This window comes from Eutrigla gurnardus (assembly GCF_963514095.1).
Source record: "Eutrigla gurnardus genome assembly, chromosome: 17".
NCBI classification, from domain to species: Eukaryota; Metazoa; Chordata; class Actinopteri; order Perciformes; family Triglidae; genus Eutrigla; species Eutrigla gurnardus.
In genome coordinates, this window is record NC_139928.1 from 14,330,744 (window position 1) to 14,357,851 (window position 27,108).

Genomic DNA, 27,108 nt, shown 5'->3' on the forward strand with positions numbered 1-27,108 from the left:
AGATAACCATACACGTGGCTGGACTGAGGAGCATCGCCCCCAAAAGCACTTAAAAACTCATCCTCACAAGCATCTCAAGAAAGCAAATACCTCACAGCAGCATACAGACCATGAGGACGACTGGAGGCTTGTGTGTTGTGGCATTGGCTGTGGGTAACACCGGTCTTCTTCATTCGTTAGTCTCGTGCACAAATCCATTATTTAAGTCAAACTAGCAGTCTGCTAAATGTACTTAAGAGTCTTTAGCTCCTTTCCACCCATAAAGAAAAGCCTGTAGCTGCAGAGCCGAACAGCATAATCCAACAATAATGAAGACTCCTAATTAGCTTTGCGTGAGTGTGTGTTGATGTGAGCTCGTCAAGAGGCGGGTGGTATGATTCCAGTTGTCGGGGGGTAAGTGAGTGTGAATCAACCCTGCTGACATCGAATAAGCTCACACACATGCAAAGACACCCACACACTATCTCTCTCACACACTCACACACACGCACACACACACCAAAGCTCAAGTTAAGCTGTACAGTGAAAAAAGAGTGAGAGAGAGAAGGTGTCAGGTATTTTGTAGGGCGACACATTTACAATATTTATGAGTGTTCACTGTCTGCATGCTGGTGGCGTACATATGCAAAGTTGGTGTGGAAGTGACGATTCATCAGCGTGCGTGTCAGTCTGGGGATGAGAACAGTTTGCAGAGTCATCCGGGCCGTTCAATTTACCCCATCTCTTCGGGAAACAGCTGCTGTGACATCGTAACCTTGAGTAAACTTTATTGCCGGAGGAGCACCAGGAGTCAATGAGATGTGAAAGCTGAATGAAGGCCTTGTGTTGAGCCGAAAAAAAAAGAAGTCTCCGGAGTGACCAGCGTGAACAAACAAAGCCATGCTAGCGTTACCACACGCACGTACACAGATGCATCCAACCTGGCACCCTGGTGCAGCAAAGAATAGTGTTATCACTGCCATTTAGTCTGCAAGGTAAGAACTGATTGCACTCTATTACTCTCTTTGCATGGGTTCAGCACACATTTACTGTTTTTTAAACAGAAAAAAGAAGAAAATTTCATATTTTCTCCATTAGAATAATATTGAATTGCATTCATATAGAAGAAAATGAAAATGAAGTCGGCTTCCTTTTTTTTCCCATTTTCTGACATTACTATATGATTTCAATGCTGTGGAATTCTCCAATAATAAGGCTCTACTCCTATGTAATGTAAGATCATAGGTGATGGTGGCCGCTCAGTGCAGCTCAGTATGCATTCAAAAGGAGCCCTACACTACACAGTATCTTTATCCTTGAAATTTTCTCTAGTATAAGTTTTCCATCTCACAGCCCATATAAAAATATCTAGAGTTTTATAGAAGCAAGACTTAAAAAGCTCCATTACCAGCTACTATCATCAGCCGCTTAGCTCTCAATTTAATCAGTTTTTTTATTTTATATTTTACCTCATATAACAAACGTATACAAGAGTTTAATGGCTGCAGCTACCAAAGTAGTCGAAGACGCATAAACTTCTTTTTTAAACTTTTTTTTTTGGGGGGGGGGGTCTTTGGCGTGCACTCTATTGAATAAAGGCAATGATGACGAAAAGAGTCAAGCATTCTGACCGACCAACTGACAAATAAACGCACTGACATCCTTAAAGTGACAGTTCATCCCAAAAGCAAAATGTATGTTTCCTTTATCAATCTAGATTGTTTTTGGTCAAATACATTTGAAATACTCAACAGCAATCATGACCAGTTTACTCAAGATAATCCACAACTCCACAGAAAAGGTTGGCACTTCTTTCCCCAGTCAAGAAGACGCCGTACAGTCTGAATCGTGGCGATGATTGCTGTTACGAGCCACTGATTGTTCGACTGCTCATTCCAACAATTTCACCACAGAGACAAAATAGTCGCAGTCGTTTGAGTCATCTTCGTAAAGCTTCTGCAATTTTCACTTGGGAGATGGAAAAGTGCATGAATAAGAAACGTGTCTTAAAAGAGCTCAAGTCAAATATAATCAAGTTGAATAACATTCTACCAATAACTCCCAGGATGGCGTAACAAACCATGAATGTATGTGTTTAGGAGAGTTTCAATAGTAGTTCAATACAAAACAATAAGTGAGCATAAAACGGAGTGACTTCAGAAGACATACGACTTTGTCACAATGACCTTGTGGGCTGTGATTCTCATCACTGACACCACTAAAGATAAATGGTGTCCTTTGTTGAAATAATCTTCCGGGTAAATATTAGTTCATGCAATGATATGTGAGCTTGATAGTTTGCTTTTACGAAGTTTTCTGAAACGCACTGGAGCAGAGTTGACTTTACATCCTGAGAGGATTCGTCTTTATCTGAAAGCCCTTTTGTAAATACTGTGTAACCCTTTTAAAATGTAAACATCAGCACTTTAGCTGATACTCTCCTCTTTGTGGTATAACAGACGATTAAAGTGCACTGCTTGAGGGCACTCTGATAAATCTATAGTGCTCAGCACATTTTTGTGGACTCGATTGTACTCCTAAAATAATGCCTGGGAACATGCTTCAAATGTGTGTTCTTTCTGGACATAAAACTCCCATTCCCTGAGGCCAATGAGTTTTAAAACAAACATTACAATATTCTAGTCAAAAAGTTTTTGGAGGAGATAAAATTAAATGGAAGATGCAGTTTATGTCGTTTCAACGAGGATAGATAAAGATACAGAGTGATTCCGGCCAGAGCAACACATTTTATAATGGGGGCTGAAATATGGAAGGAGAGAAAGATGAGAGGGTGAGAGAGAGGTGGAGAGAGATGAGAAGACAATAAGACAGAGATAGAGAGACAGAGAACAAGAGGGATATATGGAATAAAACAGGACAAAATGGAAAAGAGAGAGAAAAAGAAAGACAAAGAAAACGAGAGAGGCAGGGAGAGAGAGACAGAGAGGGCCTTATCAGTGTATTGCAGGAGGCATAAGATGTAACTGGGGAGTCTGTGTGTGTGTGTGTGTGTGTGTGTGTGTGTGTGTGTGTGTGTGTGTGTGTGTGTTTGTGTTATTGAAATGACTTTGGTCAAGTTTTAAACTGGAAAGTCCAGTCAACAGACGGACAGAGAAACAGGAACTTCAACCATCCATTCATGGCTCTGGTTAATTAGACATTTTAGGATTATAGGGTCTAAATCTTAGGTATATTTAAAAATATCTAACAAAGTCATTTGACGCGTTTGCAATGAATCGAAGCTACAAAAGTAGACATCAGCTTTACTCGGGAGGTTATAAACTTGACAAAGTCAGAGGTTGCAGTCTCAAATCAATGTCGAATGCTCTCAGAAGACCTCCCAGTTGTTCCTCGTGTCGAATGAGACAATCGATTGAAAGACAATCCAATCAGTCACAAAGCCAACAAGCCAGAAGCAGGGTGATGCTATTTTAATAGGGGGTGTCTTGTCGCAGTTAAATATGAGGCTTTTTTTTGTCTTCAAACACTGAGGGTGTCTCTCTCCCTCAGTTTTATCTTATAAGATGAATGATCAAATACGATTATTCAGGATGGTCAGAGGCTGTAGCTGAGGAGTGGCTTGAATAAACAAACCCCCTCCCAACTGAAGCAAAGCTATTCAGATGCTATGTCACGGTAATGGCCCTGCCTTGCCAGTCTTTGTTTTCCAGTTGTCCAAAAAAAAAATGTCTATTGCCCCAAAATGTATTAAATTCCAGTAATGTCCCAACAAATTTCATCCCAATCCAGACAAGAAATGCTTGTTCATGATTACGCCAGCTTAAATGAAATGTGTGTGTTTGTGTCTGACAGATAGGAAGCTTTTAACAGTCTCTGGATACCACTGACTGGCATTACAAACACCAGCACTTCAAGGGAATTAACAATGAGGCTGAGATGAGGGAATACCTGTTGGAAACGTCCACTGTAACACATCGCGCCCATATCAAACTATTTAATCAGCCGTAAACAGACTGCAGGGACGCTAATTTAGCCCGCTAGTGCTGTGTCAGGGACCTTTGAAAGTGCTGACATAGCAGACCAGTATTAAACATGACCCGACGCAACCTAAAGGCAACTTGAGGTGTCTGACGGAGCAAATGCACAAGCAGTCTGACTCCTTCTTTTTCTTGTCTCAGAGTTCCTCCTCACCACAGATAACCAGTCGACGTGCGTTCTTATCTGTTGTGTTTGGTGTTTGTATCTCCTCCGCGACTTCACAGCCGTCACACAAATATAACCCTCGTTCGCTCCAGTTTAACAACAAACACCTCGATGCCAGCCCCCCCCTCCACCCTGTCACCGACCTGTCTCTCTGTTTGCGCATCTCTTTTAAGTTCAACTTATCTCCTTTCCTGTGGGTCCGTTGGTCTGATTCGCTGAGTGGGTGTGTGTCCATCTCTGTGCCCATCTGTCTGTGCGGTTCAAGTGTATGTGGATGTTTGCGTGCCTGTCTGTGTTCGAGGACCGGAATGAAAGAGAACTTCAAATCCCCGGTGCGAGCGGATGTGTGCGTGTCCCGGGACAATTTGCATTGATGTCGCTGTCAGATTGGAGAAGGAGCATTAGAGCTTTTTTTTAAACATCGCCTTGTCTGCCACAGTACACACTTACACCAACAGGGTGGTAACGACTATGTGGTGTCACACATTTAGAAAACATTGTTTGTCTCTTACTCAAGCATAGTCCCCTGGGATATTAAAAGACTGTGTGTGTGTGTGTGTGTGTGTGTGTGTGTTCTTTTCCATGTATCTTTGTGAGGACCAACTTCAGTTTTAGGCCTTCAGAGTGAGGACATTTTTGGAAAGTGGGGACTTTTTTGTGAGGACCTCACTTCTTCAAAAGCCTGTTTGAGGGTTGAGGTAAGAATTGGGTTTAGGGTTGGGTCAAGGCATGTAGTTGTGATGTTTCAGGTACGGTAAGGCTAGGATAAGGAGCTAGGGAATGCACAATGAGAGGGTCCTCACAAGAGGAAGACAAGAGGAAAAGAGAAAACTGAGAGGAGAGTCTGTGTTATCTCACTAGGCAGGTTTGCCCCTTGGCTAAGGCCTTGTCGATGTCCTTAAAGTATCTTAGTATGAAGGATCAAATCCTCTCTGCATCACATGAAACCTCAATGAAACACACGTCACCCCGACAGTCAGCAAGCTGCTTTATTCATCATCCAGTCCTACTCCTGCACCATTCAGTCAGTCAGCAGGTAGAAAGGCTGCATGCCCGTCATTCACTCACTCAGCCTGTAAATGAGTCAGTTCCTGAATCCATTCCTCATTCATGCCTCCCCCTCACACCTGTGCTGGCCGCGCCAAAGCCCTTTTCTCCTCCGGCCGTTAAGAGACATTCAGCTAATTGCTGCGATAAAGGGCTTAGGGAAGGGATCACTATATATTAGCAGTGCTTTGTGTATAGATACTAGTCCACATCCTTGGGATCCCTTACAGCTGTCAGAAAGCCAGTGAATGAAAACGGCTCTAGATGTAAAGTGCAGAATCATCTTGTAACTGCGGCTCTACACGGATAATAGGTAGATGTGGAGTTTGTCTGCAATTCTGAGTACGTCCACCACAATGTTGGATATTAAAATGATCAAATATCACATTCATATCACTGTTATCTGAACGATATGCATCTCCTCTATAACTTAACTCCATCCTCAGGTAGTGGATGCACTACAACCAGATTTAATAGCCTCGCCAAGGAGCACACACGGTCAAATGGATGTAAATAGTGCACGATGGGGAACCTATATAACATTTTTGATTTTCAGAAACCAAGACCAATGACCTTACAATCGCCTCGGCGGAGGCTCCTGACTGAAAAGGTTTTGGAAGAATGGGTTTTTAAAATTGCAGAGCAGGGCTCTGTGAATTGCTGCGTGTGCAGGGTTGAGACCCTTAAGATAAGGTTATCATAGAAGAAAATGCTGTGTAAGAATTGTAAGTGGTCTCTTGGGTGAATTAGAAATGACTTTCTGACCTCATTTTGTTGTATTCCTTTTTGTTTTATTTTTTCCATTTCAACATGTGTCTGATTAATGTTGACAGTGAGATGTCACGGAGAGTATTCAGCACATAAATAGAGTTGCAAAGGTGAGGAAGAAGGTGAATATCCTTCAGTATTCCTGCTGGATTTATTATTTTGTACCGACATTCAAGAATAATAAAGGGAAAAACATACATCAGAATACAAAGATTTGAAAGTAGTAATTCTGACTCATGCTTTGTCAATACCAAAGGGGGGGAAAACGTCATTGTCGTGTTACTTCTGATCTCTCCACCTACACATGTAACTCTCAGCTGAATAGAAAACATTCATGCCTATTGCCTGGGGACTATTGAAAGACATTCTGTGTAGGTAATGTGAAGTGAAGTGGAAGTAGATGAAGCCGGTAAAGAGAAAGAAGGTATACCATGAAAGTAAATTACAACAGTTCACAAAAGAACTCCTGAAAGGCCCTGAAGTTCACAAAGAGAGAGGTCGTGGCAATGATGTCGTCCCTTAACAGTGGATAACGGATCGATCATCAGTGGCTGTTTGTTTGTTGTTTTTGCCCTTCCTTGAACCCACACCATATTTGGTGCAGCACTTTTAAAGTTAGCAAATCTTAGTGTGTAATATTTTAAACTAGACTATTTTCATACCACTTTAAAAACGCTGAATGCTACTTGTCCGAACACGGCATGAAAAATTCTTTGATTGATGCAATTTGCTGGCTTATTTTAAGATGGTCGTCTCTTTTATGTGAAGTGTTGTCTGTGGATTTGAACCCGCAGCAGCTGCAGTGAGGACGTTTACGTTTTTTTAACTGAATATTTTTAGGTTTTAGATTTTCTTTTAATCCGGTGCGACTTGAAAGACTTGTGAAATTCTAACAGGACATTTTCACTATTTTCTTTTTTTTTTATCTTCTTTTATGGACGAAAATGTAAACAATGAATCCATAAAATAATCACCTGATCAATTGTATTCTGATGTGTAATTTAATGTTATAATGTTGTAATATATATGGGGTAGACTAGGTGTGAAAAGCAATATACCATTCTCAGAAAAGTGTGTTTAAGTTCTCCTCAGGACAATAGCAAAACAATACTAGAAACAAACATGAAAATGGCTACCTCTTATAACATGCCACCTATTTATATAGACCATGTAAACAATCTCTCTAGTCTAATCATCTCGCGGTTCTCTCTTCTCCTAAACACCACTTAAGCTTCTAACATCTCCAACATGGCGTTGCAACGGATGTTGCCTCCTGAGAGAAATATAAGAACAAACTCTTTTAAGTCGTTTAACGAAGAATTGGCTGCACTGTAAGCTTGTAAAAGGCCCCGGCTTCCTGTATTTATAAGCTGCAGGTTCCATCTGTCGTTAATGACTGTGTGCTTTGTGCACAGTGGCGGATTTTTTGCGTTGGAACCATTTTTACTGAGCGGTTTTCAAAACTCTCTTGTGACAGTCAGTGCACAAGGCCGCTTGCATAATGATGTCGGGCAGCGTTTTGGGCTTTTCATTTACTTCACCTTGTTATTGTGAGACCTGTGTGTCTGCATACGAGTGTGAGAGCTCGGGAAAAGGAACAATTAAACAGCTGTAAGCCCGGAAGAAAAAAGGGAAAAAAAAGGATAAGAACTGTGCTGGGTGTGAAATCACAGACACACTCGCGCGCGCACACACACACACACCAATGACAGAATGGGAATTAATAGAGTGAGGAGAGAACGCTGCTGTCTGACATGAAAATCAACACAGTGTGACCTGGACCATTACACACACACACACACATGCATGCATGCGCGCGCACACACACACACACACACACACACACACACACACACACACACACACACACACACACACACACACACACACACACACACACACACACACACACACACACACACACACACACACACACACACACACACACACACACACACACACACACACACAGATCAATAGCCAACTGCTGAAGCCCAAAGCAAATTATTTGAAAAAGCAAACATGCATATGCATACACACATAGTGAAGTCACTGCTGATAAGGCATTCTCTTTGATTCCCGACAATAACAGAAACATGCGTGCGGCTCATGTTCTTTTGATAAAATGGTGAATATATGTATATGTGCTGCTTCCAGTGGAGACAAACAAACAAACATATACATGACTGCGGTGATGGTATACAGTTCCTTTAATCATCAGTGTAAACCCCAGAGACACAGCGGGAACCTGAGAAGGATGGGTCTCTTTGTCTATGTCCTTTATTTTGTGTGTGTGGATCTCTGTTTCAACTTCATAGGAAAAAGAATGTGATGTTTATTTTTTCCCATGTCATGTACTCCCTGTGTATGTGTGTGTATCTACTTGACCTTTTAAGGTAAGGTTTAACAATCTTCCCAAGGCAAGCGCGGGAGAGCAAGTGAGATACGTGACATTCTACGTACGTCACTACTAGGCATAGGAACACACGCATCGAAGGTTAGCAATACTGCTTCGAGTGACCGAAACAATGTGGCAGCAGTGACATTTAGCCCGCGGAGAAAAACAAGCCTTCCTGTCTCTCTCATCTCTACGTTCACATAGGTCTCCCTTCGCTTTTGATGCGCCTCTCTCTTCTTCTGCTATCTGTCCCCGCAGCACTGCCGCTGTCTGTGTTTGTGGCCCTTATACAATTCCCAAGAAGCAATCTCTGTGTGATATATCTTTGTTCTGTTTTGATGTTGTATCCATGTTTTCATCGCGTTCAGGGCGCCGCACGCACTTGTACACAACAGCTGCATTTAATTGGGTGGTTTGCTATGATCATCGGGCTTCATTATGATCGAGTTTTTTTAAATGTGTCATTTTCATTTTACCCGTCGAGATGCTGACGGAAAACGAAGAAAGCTTGGCAACAGGAACATCAGACATATAGTGCTAGTACGTAACAATAAAAATCTAGGGGAAAATAATATTATTTTCTACATTTAAATTGGAAATCATGCAACTTGGGTCATCTTTTTGTAGTTTTGTTCATCATTAAATGGACTCTGGGGATGGAGCTGCTGAAGTTGTCCTCCCACTTCTCTTGTAAGAGTAACTGCACCAGCTTGATTGTTGAAATTTGGAAAATCTCTTTAACAGAATAGTTGAACAGAAAAGCCTGTGTCTATTCGCAATTTTGCAGAGAATTAGATGCAAAGATTTATTCCGCACGTCGGATAAATTTGGAGTTTCAGCCAGCAGCTGATTAGCTACTGTAAGTTTGGCAAGAAGACTGGAAGCAGGGGAAAACAGCTAGCTCGACTTTTTTAATGATGCCTGACGCTCTAAATCAGAAAATTAAATCAGAAAACCAGAAAAGTAATAGCTATATCTCGTGTCTTTCTTCCGTAAAAAGCGAAGTGTAGAATTTACAATTTGTGGTTTTACGAGTTGTTATGTGCCAGATTATTTCTTGGCTGGATACATTTCTTTGGCTGGGCTGCTCATGTTTTATTTGCACTGGTAAATGCCTCTGGTCCCCCTTATTGGGATTTGCAAATCAGTAAACTAACGGATGTTGCTCTCTTTCGACAAATCGCATTTTCCCACATTAAAAAATGAGTTGCTATGACATTTCAGGTGTGCTCACGATCTGTTTAAAGTAAAAAAAAACAAAGTGATTTTATGTCAAACTTTTCGATGTTTAAATATTTGCCTCTTCTAACACTACTCCACACTGTTTCTTTCTTCTGGTCTCCTGACTCTCTCTTTGTCAGCGATAGTAAGCCAGTTAACAGTAATTATGAGATTCCTCGTTAATTAGCGAGGAGCACCCAGCTGTTACAGCCCCACAAGACAAAAGGCCTTCAGCGCCAAACACACACACACACACACAAAGACAGAGGCATACACATGCACACACCTGGGGAGCCTTGGTAAAATGTCAGGGCTGTTCAGATTGTAATTACAGGGAGATTTGCTGCCTCTCAGAAAGCCGAGATAAACCACCTGACTGACACGCACAAACAGATGCACACATGCTCACGCATGGCGCGCGCACACACACACACACACACACACACACACACACACACACACACACACACACACACACACACACACACACACACACACACACACACACACACACACACACACACACACACACACACACACACACACACACACACACACACGAGCAGCCTCTCTCACAGAAACACACACTCAACTTTTACAGAAAATCGATACGTCTTTGGCACACTCACCATATTAGAGGTGAAGCGGTAACAAGTAGCACTATTGGGTTTATTCTTTAGTCGTAAATAAAATCAGGTAATTGCTCTTATTGATGTAATCTGTGGGTTTCTCTTTTCCCCCACCCACAAAATACTAGTTTCAAAATGAAGACGAAGGAACGTTGTTGCTTCAATGATATGCATTCACGCCTATTCATATTCCTGTACCTTTTACATGTAGAGCATGTGTTGCTTTCACACACATCTCTGTTATTATTAACATTAGGCATTCAAATCATTTTTTATGTGCACTGTTGCCATGGCGACCGTCGGGGGGCCACTTGCTTCATTCTTCAACTTTGCACTGGTTGCAGAAAATGAGCCGAGCAGCAGGCTGGTGGCGAGCCCGAGCAGTGGACCCCCTTTCTGATAGTGAACATATAGTGAACAATATGCTTAATACTCCTATAATTACACTAAAACATAGTGGAATCACATTAATAAATATCTGCATTGCATCACAGATCAACCATATTTATAATGAAAAGGCAATTTCAAACAATTGTCCCTTTGCATAAATAAAGGAAAAATACATTTCTTGTTTTTTTCTTACATGATCATTTTTGTATCTTTTTTTATTAATCGGGCTCTATTATTCAACTCTTTATCGCACCAACAGCTCACGCCAGCGTCTATGATAACAAGAAGGCAGGACCATATGTAACATTTCCATCTCTAATAGTTTAGCCCCCTGCGTGGGGGGGTGAGCCCACCGCTGCGGTGCAGCAGCCGTGCAACTAACATGACAGTGAGCAGAAGGCTAAGGTAAACTATGAGCAACGTTTTCTCTCCACCTCCATCTCCAAACCAGCGTTGTAGCTCTCAAGAGCCTCGAGTCACAGCGTGTCATCTCAGCTCGACGCGACGTGCCATACTCCGTCAATTATGGCATACAACAACACAGCAAGATGACATTCTGTCACGTTAGCCTCCTGCTCTGAGGCCATTTGTGTTCGCCTCCAGTTTTTCTCCTTTGTTTTGCCTCGAGTCAACACTGTGACGTCACCATGACGTCGGCACTAAAATCATCTGTACGGCGACATCTGCTTGGTGGCACGTTTTAACTACAGAGGGCATATGGATTTGACGAGCATGTTGTGGTTAAAACAATTGGAATTAACTAAATGGATTTACGATGTATTGGCTTAATCACATCATTGGCAACAGCTGCACTATTGCGTGAATGAAATTAATTCCCACTCCATTGATATTGAGTCAGATGTTAAAAACAAATGGATTCCATTGACAGCTAGAGGGGGAAACTAAACAAAAAAAACAATGCCCAAACATTGAACGGTCATATAACTGCACATTATGTGTTGGTGCTCCACACAGACTACATGTGTGTCTCTATCCGTGTGTGTTGAATGTGATCTTGGCAGGTTCCTGAAAGCCTGCTGAGCCGTGAAGAGGAGGTGCGATTATAATTTCAGTAGCACACTGTTCCGTGCTCGGTAACATCGGTACTTAGTACCTGCTACATCTATGTTCCCCCGTCGCTCTCGCTCATAACTCTTCCCTCCAAGGGTAGACGGCAACATCAGGGGTCAATTTACCTCCATCTCCACCAAATTAAAGTCAGGACAACCGCAGGGAACAGCGAGCGCACGGGAAGAGCGCTTCCTTCAAACAAATTTGATTCAAAAAGGGAATTGCACATTTAAAAAACACCGTTGTCTCTCAACATATTACTACATTTTCTTCTGGTCTTACATTTCCTATTGCTATCACTACTATCATTAGTTGTAGAAGTCATAGTTCAACATTGCGATTTCTTGTTGTGTGTCATGGGGCTTTCTCAGGATTCCAGAGGACTATGAGAGATGTGTGTACATGTTTGGCCTTTGGTTATCAATTGAACAAGATTATTATTAATTAAAAAAACATCTGCAGACTGTTCATTCAAGTCTTTTGCTATGAAAATGGAAAAGATAAGATCATGACATAAACATGAAGGTAAGTATAGAGAAGCAAACCTAAAGAATAAGTATTAGAGAGGCTGCTTGACTGTGTTCACGACCTGTGAAAGCAAGTGAGACATTCACACCGGGACGCAATGACATCCTAGACAGTAGACACTACTACTGCTCAGTACAGAACATTTATAATAAGCCAGCAAATCCAACCTGACAACCGCAGTATGTTCACACACGGCAACAACCGGTGGAGCGGACGGATGGACATCTATGTGTGCCTCATCCATCAAGACTGTTTGTCAATCACATGCCTGAATGTGTTTTTGGTCCATAAGCCTTTAAACGACACCCCTCACCTCTCCCCGCTGTGGAAACTAGCCGGCATGAAGATGAATATGACATGTTTGCCAACTGATTCTCAGAAGTCTCGAGTTCAAGCGGCGATGGTCCACAGCTCACGCTCAGCTGGCTCTACATCATGGTGCATTAAGTTGAGTGTCTGCACATCACAGCGACAAAACACTTTGAATAGCAAAAGAAAAAATGGAAGAAAGGCTTCTTGTAAAAAAAAAAAAAAAAAAAAAAGGATGTGACAGCTTGCTTCCACTACTGCTCAAGGCCCGCGAGATAATAAGGCAGCGCTTCACACTGGAACCACCACAGCCGAGTTCACACTCTGTTCAAACACTTCACATTAACTCACATTATTCTATCATCAGCGCTGACATTGTCATCTCTCGGTTTTTGGCCCAGGCTTTGTGGACTTGCAGAAGGACCCTTAAGCAGGCAGGGTGTTTGCTAACACGGGCACTTGAACTCAGGTGGTTGTCGGATCTCCGAATGCTCACAGGCACACAGAACCTTTCTAAATTGCCACTTTTGCAACTTCTAACTGTGGTCTTTATATAAATTTGATTTAATTACAACCCAATTATTCAATGGTTTTCACCTCAATGCTTATTTTAATAGTCTATAGAAGAGAATACGGATCTTGAATGTCTAATTACTCCCCTTTGATAAACCGAGGTTAAATTCAAGAACAGATGTATTGTATGTATTGCTGTGGAAATATTCGGAAAAATGAATTCATTTCGATCATCCTCGATTTTTCTCATCTATTCTATATTCTATGATACCATTATATGAAATAAAAATTCTACAAACACTATACTGTATGCATGTGAGATTTATATTTGCTGTTTTTCCATGTTGTCCCCTGCACTTTGTTCTATAAATATATTGCAAAAAAAACCCATAGGAGAGAGATGAGGTTTCCCAGCAGCTCTGTTTATGATAATTGCCCGGTCTTCCGTTCAAACTTTGCTAACAAGGACGAGTAATTAGTTTCTGCACTGTGCACAAGCAAAAATATAAAGCCTGCTCCTAATCTATAGCTCACAGATCCGAGAATTGAACCCAACCGATCTATCAGCCTTTCAAATCTTGTCTCAAGGTAATGTATGTCATTAATTTGAGTTATGGCCCCTAATGAGTGAAGTAGACAGGTCAGTAAGAACTATATTGCCAACACATAAATTCACACGCTCAGCCTTTTTATTATTTCTTCTCCTCTGCATGAATAAAAATGATGACATTTTATAGCTGGATTAACACTCCTGTCTTCATCCAACACCACAATCTGCTCGTCATCTGCATACATGACAGAGGCAGCAACATGCGGATGACCTATAGCACTTCCTTGGATCATCTTGAGGAAAATGACGAGATGCCTTTCTCACTCAAAATCCATCAAACGCCAATTAGCAGCGTCTCCCATACATCTGAAGGACAAACGAATGGATGTAATCCATATAATCCATAATCCCCCTCGATGTGGGACAACCGTTGGCCTGCATTTCCAACTGTAATTGAAAGCACCAAATACATCGCTGAACTAGGTTAATGGCTTAACCGGATCAAGTCGTTTAAGTTAAATACTGCATGTGTAAGCAAAAGGGCATCAAATGAATATTTAAATCTTGGTGGCTGGGGTTTTCTAACTGTTGCCAGCCTGTTCAATTTACAGCCAAAGTGGCTTTCAGATCAGAACAAACTGGTCAGAGAGAAGCTGGCGTGTTTCCCACATTCAGGCAAAATGTACTCTCATTTAGCTTCAAGCACTTGATCAGTCGGTAGGCTTGCATCACAAACAGCCCATATAACTTCAGTTCACTGATGATAAATAAATGACAAAGGACGTATCGGAGTTTCAAATGAAAAAGTACGGAGCACCCTGTTTGTATCTCTGCTAGATAGATGAGCAATGCTTGGGTGACTTCTACTTTGATGAGTTCTGTGGAGTATAGGAGAAAGAGTGAGAAATATCTCTTGAACGCAGTGACCTGCATGACACACGTGGAGGCCAGGGTTCCTTGTGTGTGAATGGATTTTTAGTTCGGTCCAATAAAAGGCCCAATTCTGATCCAGTGACTCAAATCCTTTTATCTGTCAACCCCTTTTATTGTTCTGTTTCTTTTGATGTCAGAAACTCATTTCAGCTCAACCTCTGCCAGGCATTTGGACCTCCACTAGCACTTAGAATAGCCTTTTGCTTCCTTTATTTATTGAAGGATATACAGTAAATGACTTTCAGGAGATCAGCAGCAGGGTGAAAACATCACTTGGCAAAGTGTGAGTTGCTATGAGACCATATTGCGTGTAGCCTTGGGCAATTCTTGGTTGGTTTAAGACATTTCTACAGTATAAGTAGCTGCCATATATTGTTTAATATAATTCCACCTGTATTTGTTTGTTTATTTGAAGCAACAAGATTTGGATTCGTAATCTTGTTTCCATGCCCAGGTGATACAAAATCTAATATTGCAAATCAACAGCTATTGCGTCGCCCTTTCAACGTGTAATATACTTTTCCTTTTATATTTCTGAATGCATTTCTTTAATTAAAAACGTCAACTATGATTGCGATGGAATCTTCTGAATCGATCAAAACTGTGAAATATATGTTGGACGAATTAAAGTTAGTTTCCATAAATTCTCTTTATAAGGAAACTTGGAACGAAAAGGACATTGTCTAAACCAAAAAAAAAAAAAGCTTATGGTTTTCTATTAACAAGAAAATGGAGATTAAATTGTTTGTCATGCTTTTCAAGCCAAAGAGGCACTTAGCTTCTGTCGTAGGGTTTTTTAAAACCACATAAAAACCCAAAGGAACATTGGCACCGAATGCTCCAGAAACAAAGTGTTCCACAGGAAGCTTGCCAAAGTAAAATTACATTGTTTAGCCTAATGATAATCCATAATATTCGCTGTACCTGTTGTATCCACTGGAATTTGCTTTGCCAGAAATCAAATTCAAACAAATGAAGTTACACATAGGTGTGTTACAAGTGACTGAATCAGCTAAAAGGCTCAACGTCTACATCTGTCAATACAAAGGGCCATAAGGAATACCGAAGTGGAGCCAACAATTAAGTCAGCAGTAAACACCAAATCAAAAAGTCACGACACAATCTTCTGATGTATCAATTACATATTGTATATGAATAGTAATCAATATGGCGCAATTAAGTTGGATTGCTCCGAGTTAATTCCACCTTTTGCTTCATCAGCCTCCCACTGATTTCCTCTCAATGCAAATGGAAGATAAGAAATCAAACAGGTGAGAAATAGCCTCCCCGGAGACAGAAACATTAAACCAGCGGAGATGACAGATTGGAGGTGATCTGTGTTGCGGTGTCAGGCTTGATTCTGTCGGTGTGACTGAGCATCTGCTCTCTGTCTGACCCTCTGACCCTGAGCGAGAGAGGTAGACACTCAAGTGGGAGAGCGAGAGCGTGGTGGGGTGGTCGGGGGGGAAACAGACGGCCAGAGTCAGAGATCAAAAAGTGTACTGCTGTCCGCTGCAACACCCTGCTGAGCTTCTGTCTGAGAGCTGCATGCAAACTTCATCTCAGACAAAAGTAAGTATGTTTATGCCAACATTTTAATTATGATATACATTGTTATACATTTTGGATTTGCACTTCCTTTTTGGTGACACTTGCTACGTTTCTCCTTTGCTCACATTTTTAAGTTGAAATCAGTCGAGGCTGCTTGGGTAGCTGTTTTGGTTACCGTCTCTGCCTGCCCTGCAGAGATGTCCTCCTTTCTGGAGGATGCTGGTGGCCACCCGAGCAATAACGCTTTAGAAAACAGCAATTTAACTAAAGACTTGAGCTAAATACTGGTATAAAAATAGGACTTTTAGTCTCTTAGTGCAATCGTCACAGTCTCTTTGGAGTAATTTCATTGCCAACCATAAAGGACCGGTTCCCTTTCGCTTTTACTTCTTTTATTGAAAGCAGCAGCAAACTGATGTTTTGGCAGTGATACATAGTTCACCAGTGTAATGACTGATAGGAGAGCAGAGGAGAATAGAGGAGAGAAGAGGAGGGGAAAGGAGAGGAGGGATGTTAGGTAAGCAGGTGACAGCAGTAGCCTCCAGCTGTGAACTGAGTGCGCCCAGAAACAGCCTGACAGGGCCTGCTGGGGAAATGAGTCTTCTCTGGGAATGGAGCACACAAGCACACATGTGCACACACACACACATACAGAGAGGCATCCCGTGCACAGAGAGGCACACACACACACAGACGGAATGAACAACAGTACAAAAAGGCTCCCAAGGCGCAAGACTCAGACAGGAACTACATCATCACTTAGGGAGGAAACGTATCACCTGCAGAGCTTTCAGACTCCCAGCCAATAAGAACTGCAGGTGATGGATCCAAAAATTTTTTTCCCGCTTGTAAATATTTAAACATGTCGTGAAATGTCATAATAAAAGGAAGACATCTATTTAAGATGAGGGAAAGGGGGAATTAATTTAACGATAAAACAACAGAGTATCCTCCTGAGCGTAATAGCTCGGCGATGAGCTGGTGACACAGGGTGTGTGTTTAGATAGCTGTGTGTGTGTGTGTGTGTGTGTGTGTGTGTGTGTGTGTGTGTGTGTGTGTGTGTGTTGACAGCCACGTTCCTGTGCGTTTGGGGCATATGGGCATACCTGTCATCACACACACGTCTAAACACATGAACACAACAACACCCCCTGTTGCTCTGTTTTTCCTCTCCCTTCCAATACACCGGAGTGTCAGAAATACTATAATCTTACTTTTTTGGAGGGAAAAACAAAATTAACATGTTTCGTGACATGTTGACTATGAAAGGCCCCCTAAAGGATTGATTCAACCACTCACAGCGCTGTATGTAGTTTCAAAAATACAACTTTAATCCATAATTAAAACGGTTGGAGTCGAGACAGCAAAGATGCGTTTGGTTCACCGAGAGTTCATTTGTCTAACAAACTGAATCCTTAAATTATCTTTACGCTTGTGTATTGTGTATCTGTTTCTTGCATCACTGAATAAATGTTAAAATAATTGTTCTTTTACAAAAAAAAAAAAAAAAACAATTACTGGAAAGATCAAATGAACAAAGATAACTGCTGTAACTGTTTAGTAAACGTCCCTGTTAATGTGTAACTAATGCATGAACACCTCACTTAACTGAGATGTTTTCTCGCTCCTGCACAGACACAAACCATGTGTAACATTTATTTTATTTTTAAATGGCTGCATACTTTATAAATGTGTCAAACTAAATATATTATGTTAGTAATGAGGCCCCAAGGGAATGATCAAAGTATATTTAAACAGTAATATTAGAAGACAATCAACTGGTGTGTATTTGTTTGTGTGTTTTTTATTTTGCATTGCTTAGTGATGCACCATATCAACAGCTTAAAATGATTAAATTACATTGTCGCCATAGCAACAATCTTGTTAGAAAACTCCCCATCACACCATTGCTGCATTAGACAAAGACCTCTGAGTAAAATAAGACATAACGAGCGGAGCAAGCAACCGTGAAATATTAGAAGTAGTATCTCCAAATGTGTGTAATTACAACAGATAAAGAAACCGAGAGCGCGTTGAATTGTGCGATGACTGATCTCAAATAAAAGTGATGAGTTCAATGACGAGTTCAATTACAATGACGCATTCGAAATCGTATCCCAAACGTGTTCAAACGGGGGGATGGCACATCATTAGTGATGTCATTTATCAACGCTTTGTGTCATATTCATGAATAAGGACTGTCAATGCCGGCACATCGTCTGTCTGCACATTAAAACCTACACATGCAGCGCATCAATTAAGCAAGTCGCAGTTATTTTTACCAGAGTTGAAGATACAATATAAAGTGAATGATGAGTGACGAGATAAAGAGTTGACAGTTTTATGCACAAGCAACGCTGATATTTAGTGTGGAAAACGCATTCAATTTTGTATTAATTAATTAAGATGATACCAATTCATTATTTTCTCCCCATTAAAAGAACTGCTTCGACCCTTATAATCTGACCTTTTCCTCCCCCTTCACTAGCAGAAGAAACCCCGAAGGTAGTGAAGGCAATGGCAGTGAAATTACTTAAACAGCTACGTATCCGAACACACGAAGGCAAAGTGACAGGACCGGCACCGGATTTATTTAGCTTAAGTTAATCTTAGGTTGCCGTGACAATCAACATGATTTGGTCTGTGGAGCTTTCCGTGTTTTCGTGGCGATGATCAACAACCTCTTCTATGTCTTTATATTCTGCATTATTTGTGTCACTTCAATTCTGCTCCTGTAGGAATTTCCTGTCAGCTTCAGCCCCCCCACCACCACCACCACCAAGGAGCAGGCAGTCATTAAGGGCATCAGTATCTCCCCTCAAGGACAGTCTGACAGGGACGGACTGGCTGGCTGTCACCAGGGATCGAACCTCTGACCCACACTTCTGTTTATACGACCATGCTTCCATATAGGAGGAGTCCTATATACCCTAGTTTACAACCCTAGCTTACGTGTTCTATAGCTCCTCCTATACTGACTATTATTTCTATACATAGATTAGAACACCACACACACACACACACACACACACACACACACACACACACACACACACACACACACACACACACACACACACACACACACACACACACACACACACACACACACACACACACACACACACACACACACACACACACACACAGAAACACACCAAAAAGGGGGCACCAGCTGGATATGAAACTGTCTGTCTTAGTTAATTTCTCATCTAGATTTCCTGTAACGCATCAGAGAGAGAGAGAGAGAGAGTGTGTGTGTGTGTGTGTGTGTGCAGGCGGTCACAACCTCAGGGTAACACGGGCTATCTATATGCGGCCAACATATTTTTGTGTATTTTTCAGTGCGTCAGCGTGCGCCTGCTCGACATGTTCACGTCATGTCTACTTCTAATCATCTTTGAAATAATGAAGAAGATATGGAAGACTGACAGGTTGTGTACGCATGTGCAATGTAAGCGCCTGTCTGAGTGTGTGTGTGTGTGTGTGTGTGTTCTGAAACCTCATATATCTCCCAAAAGTCACCTTCTCAGTAATTGAGAAACACAGTTGATTTTCCGTATTTGACGGGCCTTTAATCAGAGCCTTGTTTCATACTTGGAATGCTTTGTAGCGATTTAAGCAAAGCATTTGATTTGTGTATGCGTGCGTCTACATGCATTTAGTGGAATTTGGGATGAAATAAGCGGAATTGTAATGCAATCTCAGTGCAAAAAATGCATTAGGGACACATCGCAGTATACTTTGCAGAATTCCATCATTTCTTAGTTAGTCCGTGGCAGAGCCATCTCTGCTGATGGCTCCTGGAGGATGCCACCATGACTTTGCATTCAATTATGATGAATTATGCTTACACTTATTACACTCATGACACCAGGCTGTAAATGCACATTTGCACTAGACCTTGGAGGAAAAGAGCAATTGTATATAAAAAAGCTGTTATGGATCCGAGGGGCCCGGGAACAGCTGGAACAGCTCACTGGAGTGCAGTCTCTCTTTAGTCCAATTTGCACGGCAAAAATGATCACTTCTTTCAAATTAGCAGCCTGCTCCATGTGTGCAAGTGGGCACCTCTCAAATCGGAACACAAAGAGTCGATTTGGCTTCCTGGCACTTTAAAAACACAATGGGTCGGATGGCAATCTGTGTGGAGGAATTAAATATGCACCCTGTTTGTTGACTGAGAGATTAACAGAGCTGAACCCTGTGAGGACCCACCTATTACAATCAACAGATTCACGAAAAGAGAGGAGCTGTAGGAGGAAGAGGGCAGAGGAGAGGCAAGACGAATGGATGAAAGAGAAGAGAGGAACGAGAGGAAAGAGAAGACGGCAGATGTGGGATGTGAGAAGGGCAGTGATTAAAAATTCACCACGGGTGAATGTTGGTAGGAGGAGGCTGGAGAAAAGAAGAATGGACGATTAGAGGTGGAGGAAGATGGATGGAGAGAAGAAATGAGTGTGGAGCAGCCGAATATCAAGGATATGAATACGCGCAGCTAAACACATACTTTAGCTCATTACTCAACAGGGGAGTTCCCAGTACAGCTACTGTAGAAACACCACAGTACAAGGGTTTTAAAGGCGGTGGGGAAAGGGAGGAAAAGGAGTTCAGAGAGCACATATTACAGCGCAAAAGACATAGAGGGAGAACTGAAATCGCAAGGCCTTCTAATGTTGGCAAATAACAAAGGCTTCAGGATTCTTTAAGAAATATGAGGCAACACGCAGCTACACTTGCTCACGGGATTAAGGACCACCGCTATCCCAGGAATTACATTCACACGCAACTATTTTGCGTTTGGGAAAAAATAAGCTTCAGGGGACAATGAACCCGAGAATATCCATGGAAAAAAAAACCCCAAGCCAGCATATTCTGTATGTTCATACTGAAGCAGATAAATCCAGATGTAATACATCAGGAAAATGTGCGGTAAATGCTCTCTGCTAACGACATTTGAGACAAGGTTTCATTTATGGAAATATGAAATATGAGATGAAAGAAAGATTGCGCTTTTGTTAGAATATCAACAATGTCAAAATTGGCTTGAAGTATGACCTGGAATGTCGCCCCGTCTCTCTGGTGTAAAAGACAAATCCACCCCTGTACATCCTCCCGTGATACGCTATGCTACGTCTGGGAGAAGAGGTGAGAAAACAAGTCATTACATATTCACTGTACAGAGGCTGGAAATGCAGGGAAGGATTAGGTGACTGAAAGTCAACAGGGACAGATGAGGAGAGAATGTAGCTGAGTTTGCGACGGAATTAATAAAAGAAGCATGCATTATGTCCCTATCTTGATCATGCCCCCCCTCTCTCTCTCAGCAAGGCAAAGTATTTATATGATCAAGAGGCTGACTCTGCGACAGACATATCTCGCTCCCTGAGAAACCCGCCATAAGCCACAGGATTAAATGTGTGTTAGAGTCTGAGTTGTGCTAATGTTCAGCGCGAGAGTGCTCGCCTGCCTCGCTGTGTACACAGCGTACTAATAGTCCAAACGCTTGTCTGTGTGTGAATTCAGCAGAGAAAACACAAAGAGACTCCCCGTCAACGGAATTTTTTTTTTTTTTTTTTGCCTCCAAGCTCACCATTAAGCCTCGTTATTAATCGCACCTAGGATATCAATCAATAATTGACAACAGAGAATGATTACCAAAATACTCAACCAATAACTAACACAGGTAAATGATTAGCAGCGGCGCATTAATGGACGACATCAATCAATGACTTATAATTAACGTCCGAGTTGGAGAGCGCGCCGATCAATCTGTGATATTCAGCGATGGGTTATAAAACCTGGTCGGAGGAGCGTTTCGCCGCGCCTGGCAGCCTGTCCAATTTAACACCGACGACCAGCATTAAATTACTCCACGCTACCAGGGGATGACTGATAAATTTCAATTTAGACATGTTGGAAGAACAAAGCGCGACATTTCCACGGCTCGTCAATAGAAATTAAATGAGTTATTTTTAGCCTTCTGGTTTAATTACTCGATCACGTGCTGGAGACGAGCCTCGAGTAGAACCCGTTTAAAAACCACATATGAGCAGAAATAGGTAACCCAGCTGTCTAACACATTATTGGTGCTCGATGATGGAAAGAAGCTCAGGTCGGGAGGGTTTGGACGCAGCTCTCGGTTTGACTCTGACAGGCTAAACCCAGCCCAGAATGCATTTAAGAGCCTGAGGATTTTTTTCTTGTCCGGCGTGCATGTTTGCACATATGCAATTGAGTATGTTTGGTGAGTAAATTAAGCCCCTGGAGCCACAGGACAAATCTGACAGAGGAAGAGCGGGGGAGCCCGGAGGAGAGATGAGAGCGCAGAAGAAGTGCTGAGCGGAGGAGAGGAAAACAGAGGGGCAGGGGACAGGAGAGGGGAAGGGAGGAGAGGTGGAGTTAAGCTGAGCGGAGCAGCAGGGAGGAGAGCAGATGAAACAGACACGAGGGGATCAGAGAGAGCGTGGGGGGTGGCAGAGGACAAGTACAGCAATTTTTCAGCGTCTGACTAAGAGAGAAACTTCATCGGAGGTTGATGACATTCAAATTTACACTTTTTAAACCACAACGCATTTATGAACACACAAAAAAACTTTTATAATAACCCGTCAGATTCACACACAAGGTCCGAAGCTAGCTGGAAAACCGTTCCTAAGCCCCTCTTCCCCAAGACTGTCCTGCTGACCTCATTTCACTGCAATACTTCGTGAAAAACACTCGTCAATTAAAAGAAAAACAAGGATTTGGACAAAACACTCTACGACTTTGCAAACGGCGCCGTATCTCTGTGCCAAATGTGTTGAGCAAGTTGAGAAACGTGCGTTTTTTTGTTGACTGGAGTGCGAATCCATCGCTGCCCATTTCATTACTTAACCTTTTAGATTGCTTTTTAGAATAGAATTGCAGTTCCATACAATGATTGGTTACCTGCCAAGGGCCCCAATAGAGAGTTGGACTAATTCACTAGATACAGCCAAAATAGAACAGCGTTTGGCTGGTGGCTGTTTTTTTTTTTAATCCGCGGCCCCCCAAAATGTCAGCATGAGACATTTAATTACACGTTTATTTACCTTTCTACTCAACGTTGACACCTGAAAAACAAGATGGTATTTGCTTGCTCGCTTCTTGCAACTTATACATCCATCTTTGGTATTAATCTTAATGGAAATTTACATTTCACTGAAACTGTTTTTCAGTCAGCCTCGAATAGACCACATTTATATCCCGGAGGAGTCTGAAGTATCCGGTGCCTACGAGGCCTCTCACAGGCTAGACAGCCATGAGGAGATCAGTGCCAAGATCTGTGCCCACAAGGGTTTAAAATTAGATCTTTTGTGCCTGAGGATATCCCACTTCCCTTGTCTTCGTGTTTGTTCGACAGCCTGCAAATCACAATCTCTCATCTGTCCCTCAGAGTGAACCTTTAAAAAAAAAAAAAAAAAACCTTCCCAGATAGGCTACAAAAAAAGCTGGGGACCGAAACGACAATCTGTGATGGTGCAAAGCCAAGTGTCTAGACGTTCCCGACGTCAAGTTGTTCAATCGCTGTAGAAATCCCTTTTTTTTTTTTTTTTTTCTGCTCCGTCAGCCTACACATGATCTCCCCACACTGGAGATCATGCAGACTTCGCAATGGCAGTGACACATTATTCTGAATGGCTTTTCTTTTTTAGGTTCCCTGTGTCAGCGTGTTCGTTTTTACAAACAACACAAACTCAGTCTCCACCAAATCTTCACCCACGTTCTATATAGAAAGCTAGTCCCGCTCATCTCTTTCTATCACGGCATTCCTCTTCCTCCCTCACTCAACACTCTCTCTTTCCTCTCCTCCTGCTTTGCTTCCTCACAAACCCATCTTCCGTCCCTCAATCTCCCCCCTCTCTCTTCTTCTCCATCCATCTTTTTCCTCCCCCTCTCCCGTCCTCTTCCCAAGATACGGTGATGAATACTTTCCATTTCACTGAAGCCCCACCTGATGCAGCAATGTGTGTGTTCACATAAGTGTGTATGTCTGTGTGTGTATGTGTGTGGTCACTCAGATGTGTGTGTTCATACAGCATTTCTGAACAAGATCAGAGAGAGAAAATACGATTGGAAAGCAGAAGAAGCCAGATAGAGACAGACAAAGAGTGTGGGTGAGAGAATGCTGTACTGAGAGTATTTTAACATTTTATTCCACCCAAGAAGGAAAGAGAGGGAGACAGGGAAGGGGGAGAGAGAGAGACAGCGAGGGGGGCAAAGTAAGAAAGTGTATGTGAGAAAAGGAGGGAGACACCACCATTATATAACATCGTTTAACTGAAATATGGCAGAAAATGAACAAATGGGAATGGTGGTAGAATTTAGGGAAATGCTGTGTAAGGCCTTATCACTATAAACAACTCACGTTCACACACACACACACAAACACACACCACATACACACCGAGACAAACACACTCCGGCACACACTTTGGTATAAGCAGCTCACGTTCGCTGCCACAGCCCAAGAGCTACCGCAAGAATATTTATTGGCTACCAGCTCAATGGCTGTATTGAAGAGAAGGGGGAGAGAGAGGGAGGGAGGGAGAGAGGGAGAGCTGGAGAGAGAGAGGGGGGAGAGAGGGAGAGAGAGAGAGAGAGAGAGAGAGAGAGAGAGAGAGAGAGAGAGAGAGAGAGCAACCTGAAGCAAGCAGAAAATGAGGAAAGAGGGAAAGAGGTTGTTGCCGGCTCTCTCCTTCATTCCCTTCATCCTCCCTGTAAGCCAATTTTCTATTTCTCCTCTTTCCTCCGCAACACACCACACATCCACGCACGCGCACACCTTCCCTCTCACTCACACGCATGCAGACACCTCACAGACATCGTCACGCGCACGCAGACACCCTCTCAACACACACATACATACATACACGCATGCACACGCACTCCCACTGCCCCCCCTTCACCCCGCACGCGCGCGGAAGAAGCAGCATCTTTCTTATGACTGCAGGGGGGGGAGAAAAAACTCTGCACACAGTCTCACCCAAACCGCGAGAGTGCGCGCGTGAGTGAGGGCGTTTATGTCACTGCGTGTGGAGTGCGCTTAAGACTCTGCGTGTGTGCGCGTGTCGCATCCCCCTTACCTTGCGCGCGCGAGGAGAGCGAGCAGAGAACGAGACTCCACAGAAAACAGCGCATCACCGTCATCCCTCCGTCCGTCATCCTCTCGTTCATCCCTCTCATCCTCCTCTTCGTCGTCCCCCTCTTCATCCCCCTATTTGCCGACGCGGGGTGCGCGAGACAGCGTTCCGTGCCGCTGTTAGTAAGATTATTAACGGGGATACATCTTCCGCGAGCCGAGCGCGAGCCCTCCAAGCTCTCACCGGGCCGCATGCTGCTTCACATCCAGAAAACGGAGGGAGAGGGAGAGAGAGAGAGGGGAGGGGGGAGAGGGAGGGAGGGGGAGAGAGGGGAGGGGAGGTGGGGGGGAAGACGCGTGCGGTTTCCTCGCCGCCTCCTTCTAACATAGACGAGATAAATCCTTCATATCCCAAAAAATGAATTCAGTCCACATCCAGAGAGAAACGCGGGTGGAGAGGGGCAGACGGGACGGGCACACAGGTTGTCTCTCCGTCTTTAAATCCACTCTCCGGTGCTTGTCGTCAATCTCTCTATTCCGTCCCGTTCCCTTGCAAAAGAGTGATAGAGAGGCAGAGAGAGCTTCAAATCCACACTTCCTCCGAGCTGCATCCCCTCTTCATCCTGAGATATCCCTCTTTCTATGTGGCGTCCCCCCCTTCCTTGACGCGTCTCCTCTCCTCCGTCTCTCTGCGGTGTTTCTCTCCCCCCCTTGGTGTCTCCAAAAAAAAAAAAAGAAAGATGGACAGGGATATTTGTTCTCCGTTTCTTCTTCCGTGGCCGGATAACCCCTGCTGTCTCTTGACTCGTCCGTCAAACCTTCCTCTCCTCGTCCTCCTCCTCCTCGCAAACAATCCGCAAAGGGGAAGCGTTGCTTCTTCAGCCCCTCTTCTGAAAGAAGAGAAATTAATCACTCTCCCTTCATCCTGCCATTCACTTGACTTCTGTTCACACGAGCATCGCCATCAATCATCCCTCTTAATCTCCTTACCAAACACGAGCCAGGAGCGGAGCTCGTTATGTCGAGACGGTCCTCCTGTAGTTGTCAGTGAAAGTCCGACGAGGGGGAAAAAAAAGATTTAAAAAAAAAATGACAATCCGTGTCGTTGTCAGAAACCAGAGGAGACATGCACCGTCCCCTCTGCTCGGACTACTTCGGTCTTTCCTCCCGGTGGAGCGGCTGGTGCGTCTCTTCCTTCTCCCCGCCGGTACAGAAATGCTGCCTTCAAGTGCTCCTCGTAAGCTCCCACTTCCACTCACGTGCTTTTTGCTCGAGGGGGGGGGGGATAATCGCATAAAACTGAACTCTGCCTTGGAACTAGATTATTGTTTTGGGAGGATGTTGGTTGATAGTGATCATCGGGGTTCAAGCGGAGGATAGTCGGTGTGCTGTTGCAGCAGCGTGAAGAGGGCGTCCGCTGGCTCAGAGGAACAGGCGCTGGTCAAAACTTTCCCTCCGGCTGCCCAAATTTGATCAAAGCAAAGTCCAACAAAGCTGAGAGAACTATTCGGGAGGCCGCTTTCAAAACGAAAAAGGAAATCATATGAGGGGCTGCCCTTCAACAGAAGGCGATGCGGTGGTAGCTTCAGCCAATAGTCACATGCACCAACCAAGAAGGGCTCGCCCGGCGTCGCCCATTGATCCACTTGTCCGCTGAAATGAAATCAATACAAGGACAAGTTTGGGATTTGGTGTCACACGATGGACGCAGACATCCCAGCAAATCCATCCGTCTGGTGAAGTGACGCTGTTGAGGTCCTCATGACACCCGATTGATTTTCTGGTCAATATTTGAGATCGTTTGGTGGCAACACAATTCCACTGCGAGTTAAATATTACCTGCGACTGCTTGGGCCACATTCATAGTTTGTATGATATTTTTTAATCATATAAAACTGAAATATATTATTCATACCAATAATCATGAAATGTCAAAACAACTCCCATGCTCGTT

The 27,108-nt window shown here is 43.1% G+C and overlaps 1 protein-coding gene across 2 annotated transcripts in view; it reads right to left on the reverse strand.

Moving 5' to 3' along the window:
- Positions 1 to 25,439, reverse strand: part of csmd3b (CUB and Sushi multiple domains 3b) — a 278,535-nt gene extending 253,096 nt beyond the window's left edge. For both annotated transcript variants that reach the window (XM_084033058.1, XM_084033057.1), the window contains exon 1: positions 25,159 to 25,439. In XM_084033058.1, coding sequence (XP_083889184.1) covers positions 25,159 to 25,408 — 250 coding nt within the window. In that variant the 5' untranslated portion in view covers positions 25,409 to 25,439. The remainder of the gene's footprint in view (positions 1 to 25,158) is intronic.
- Positions 25,440 to 27,108: the final 1,669 nt, after the last annotated feature.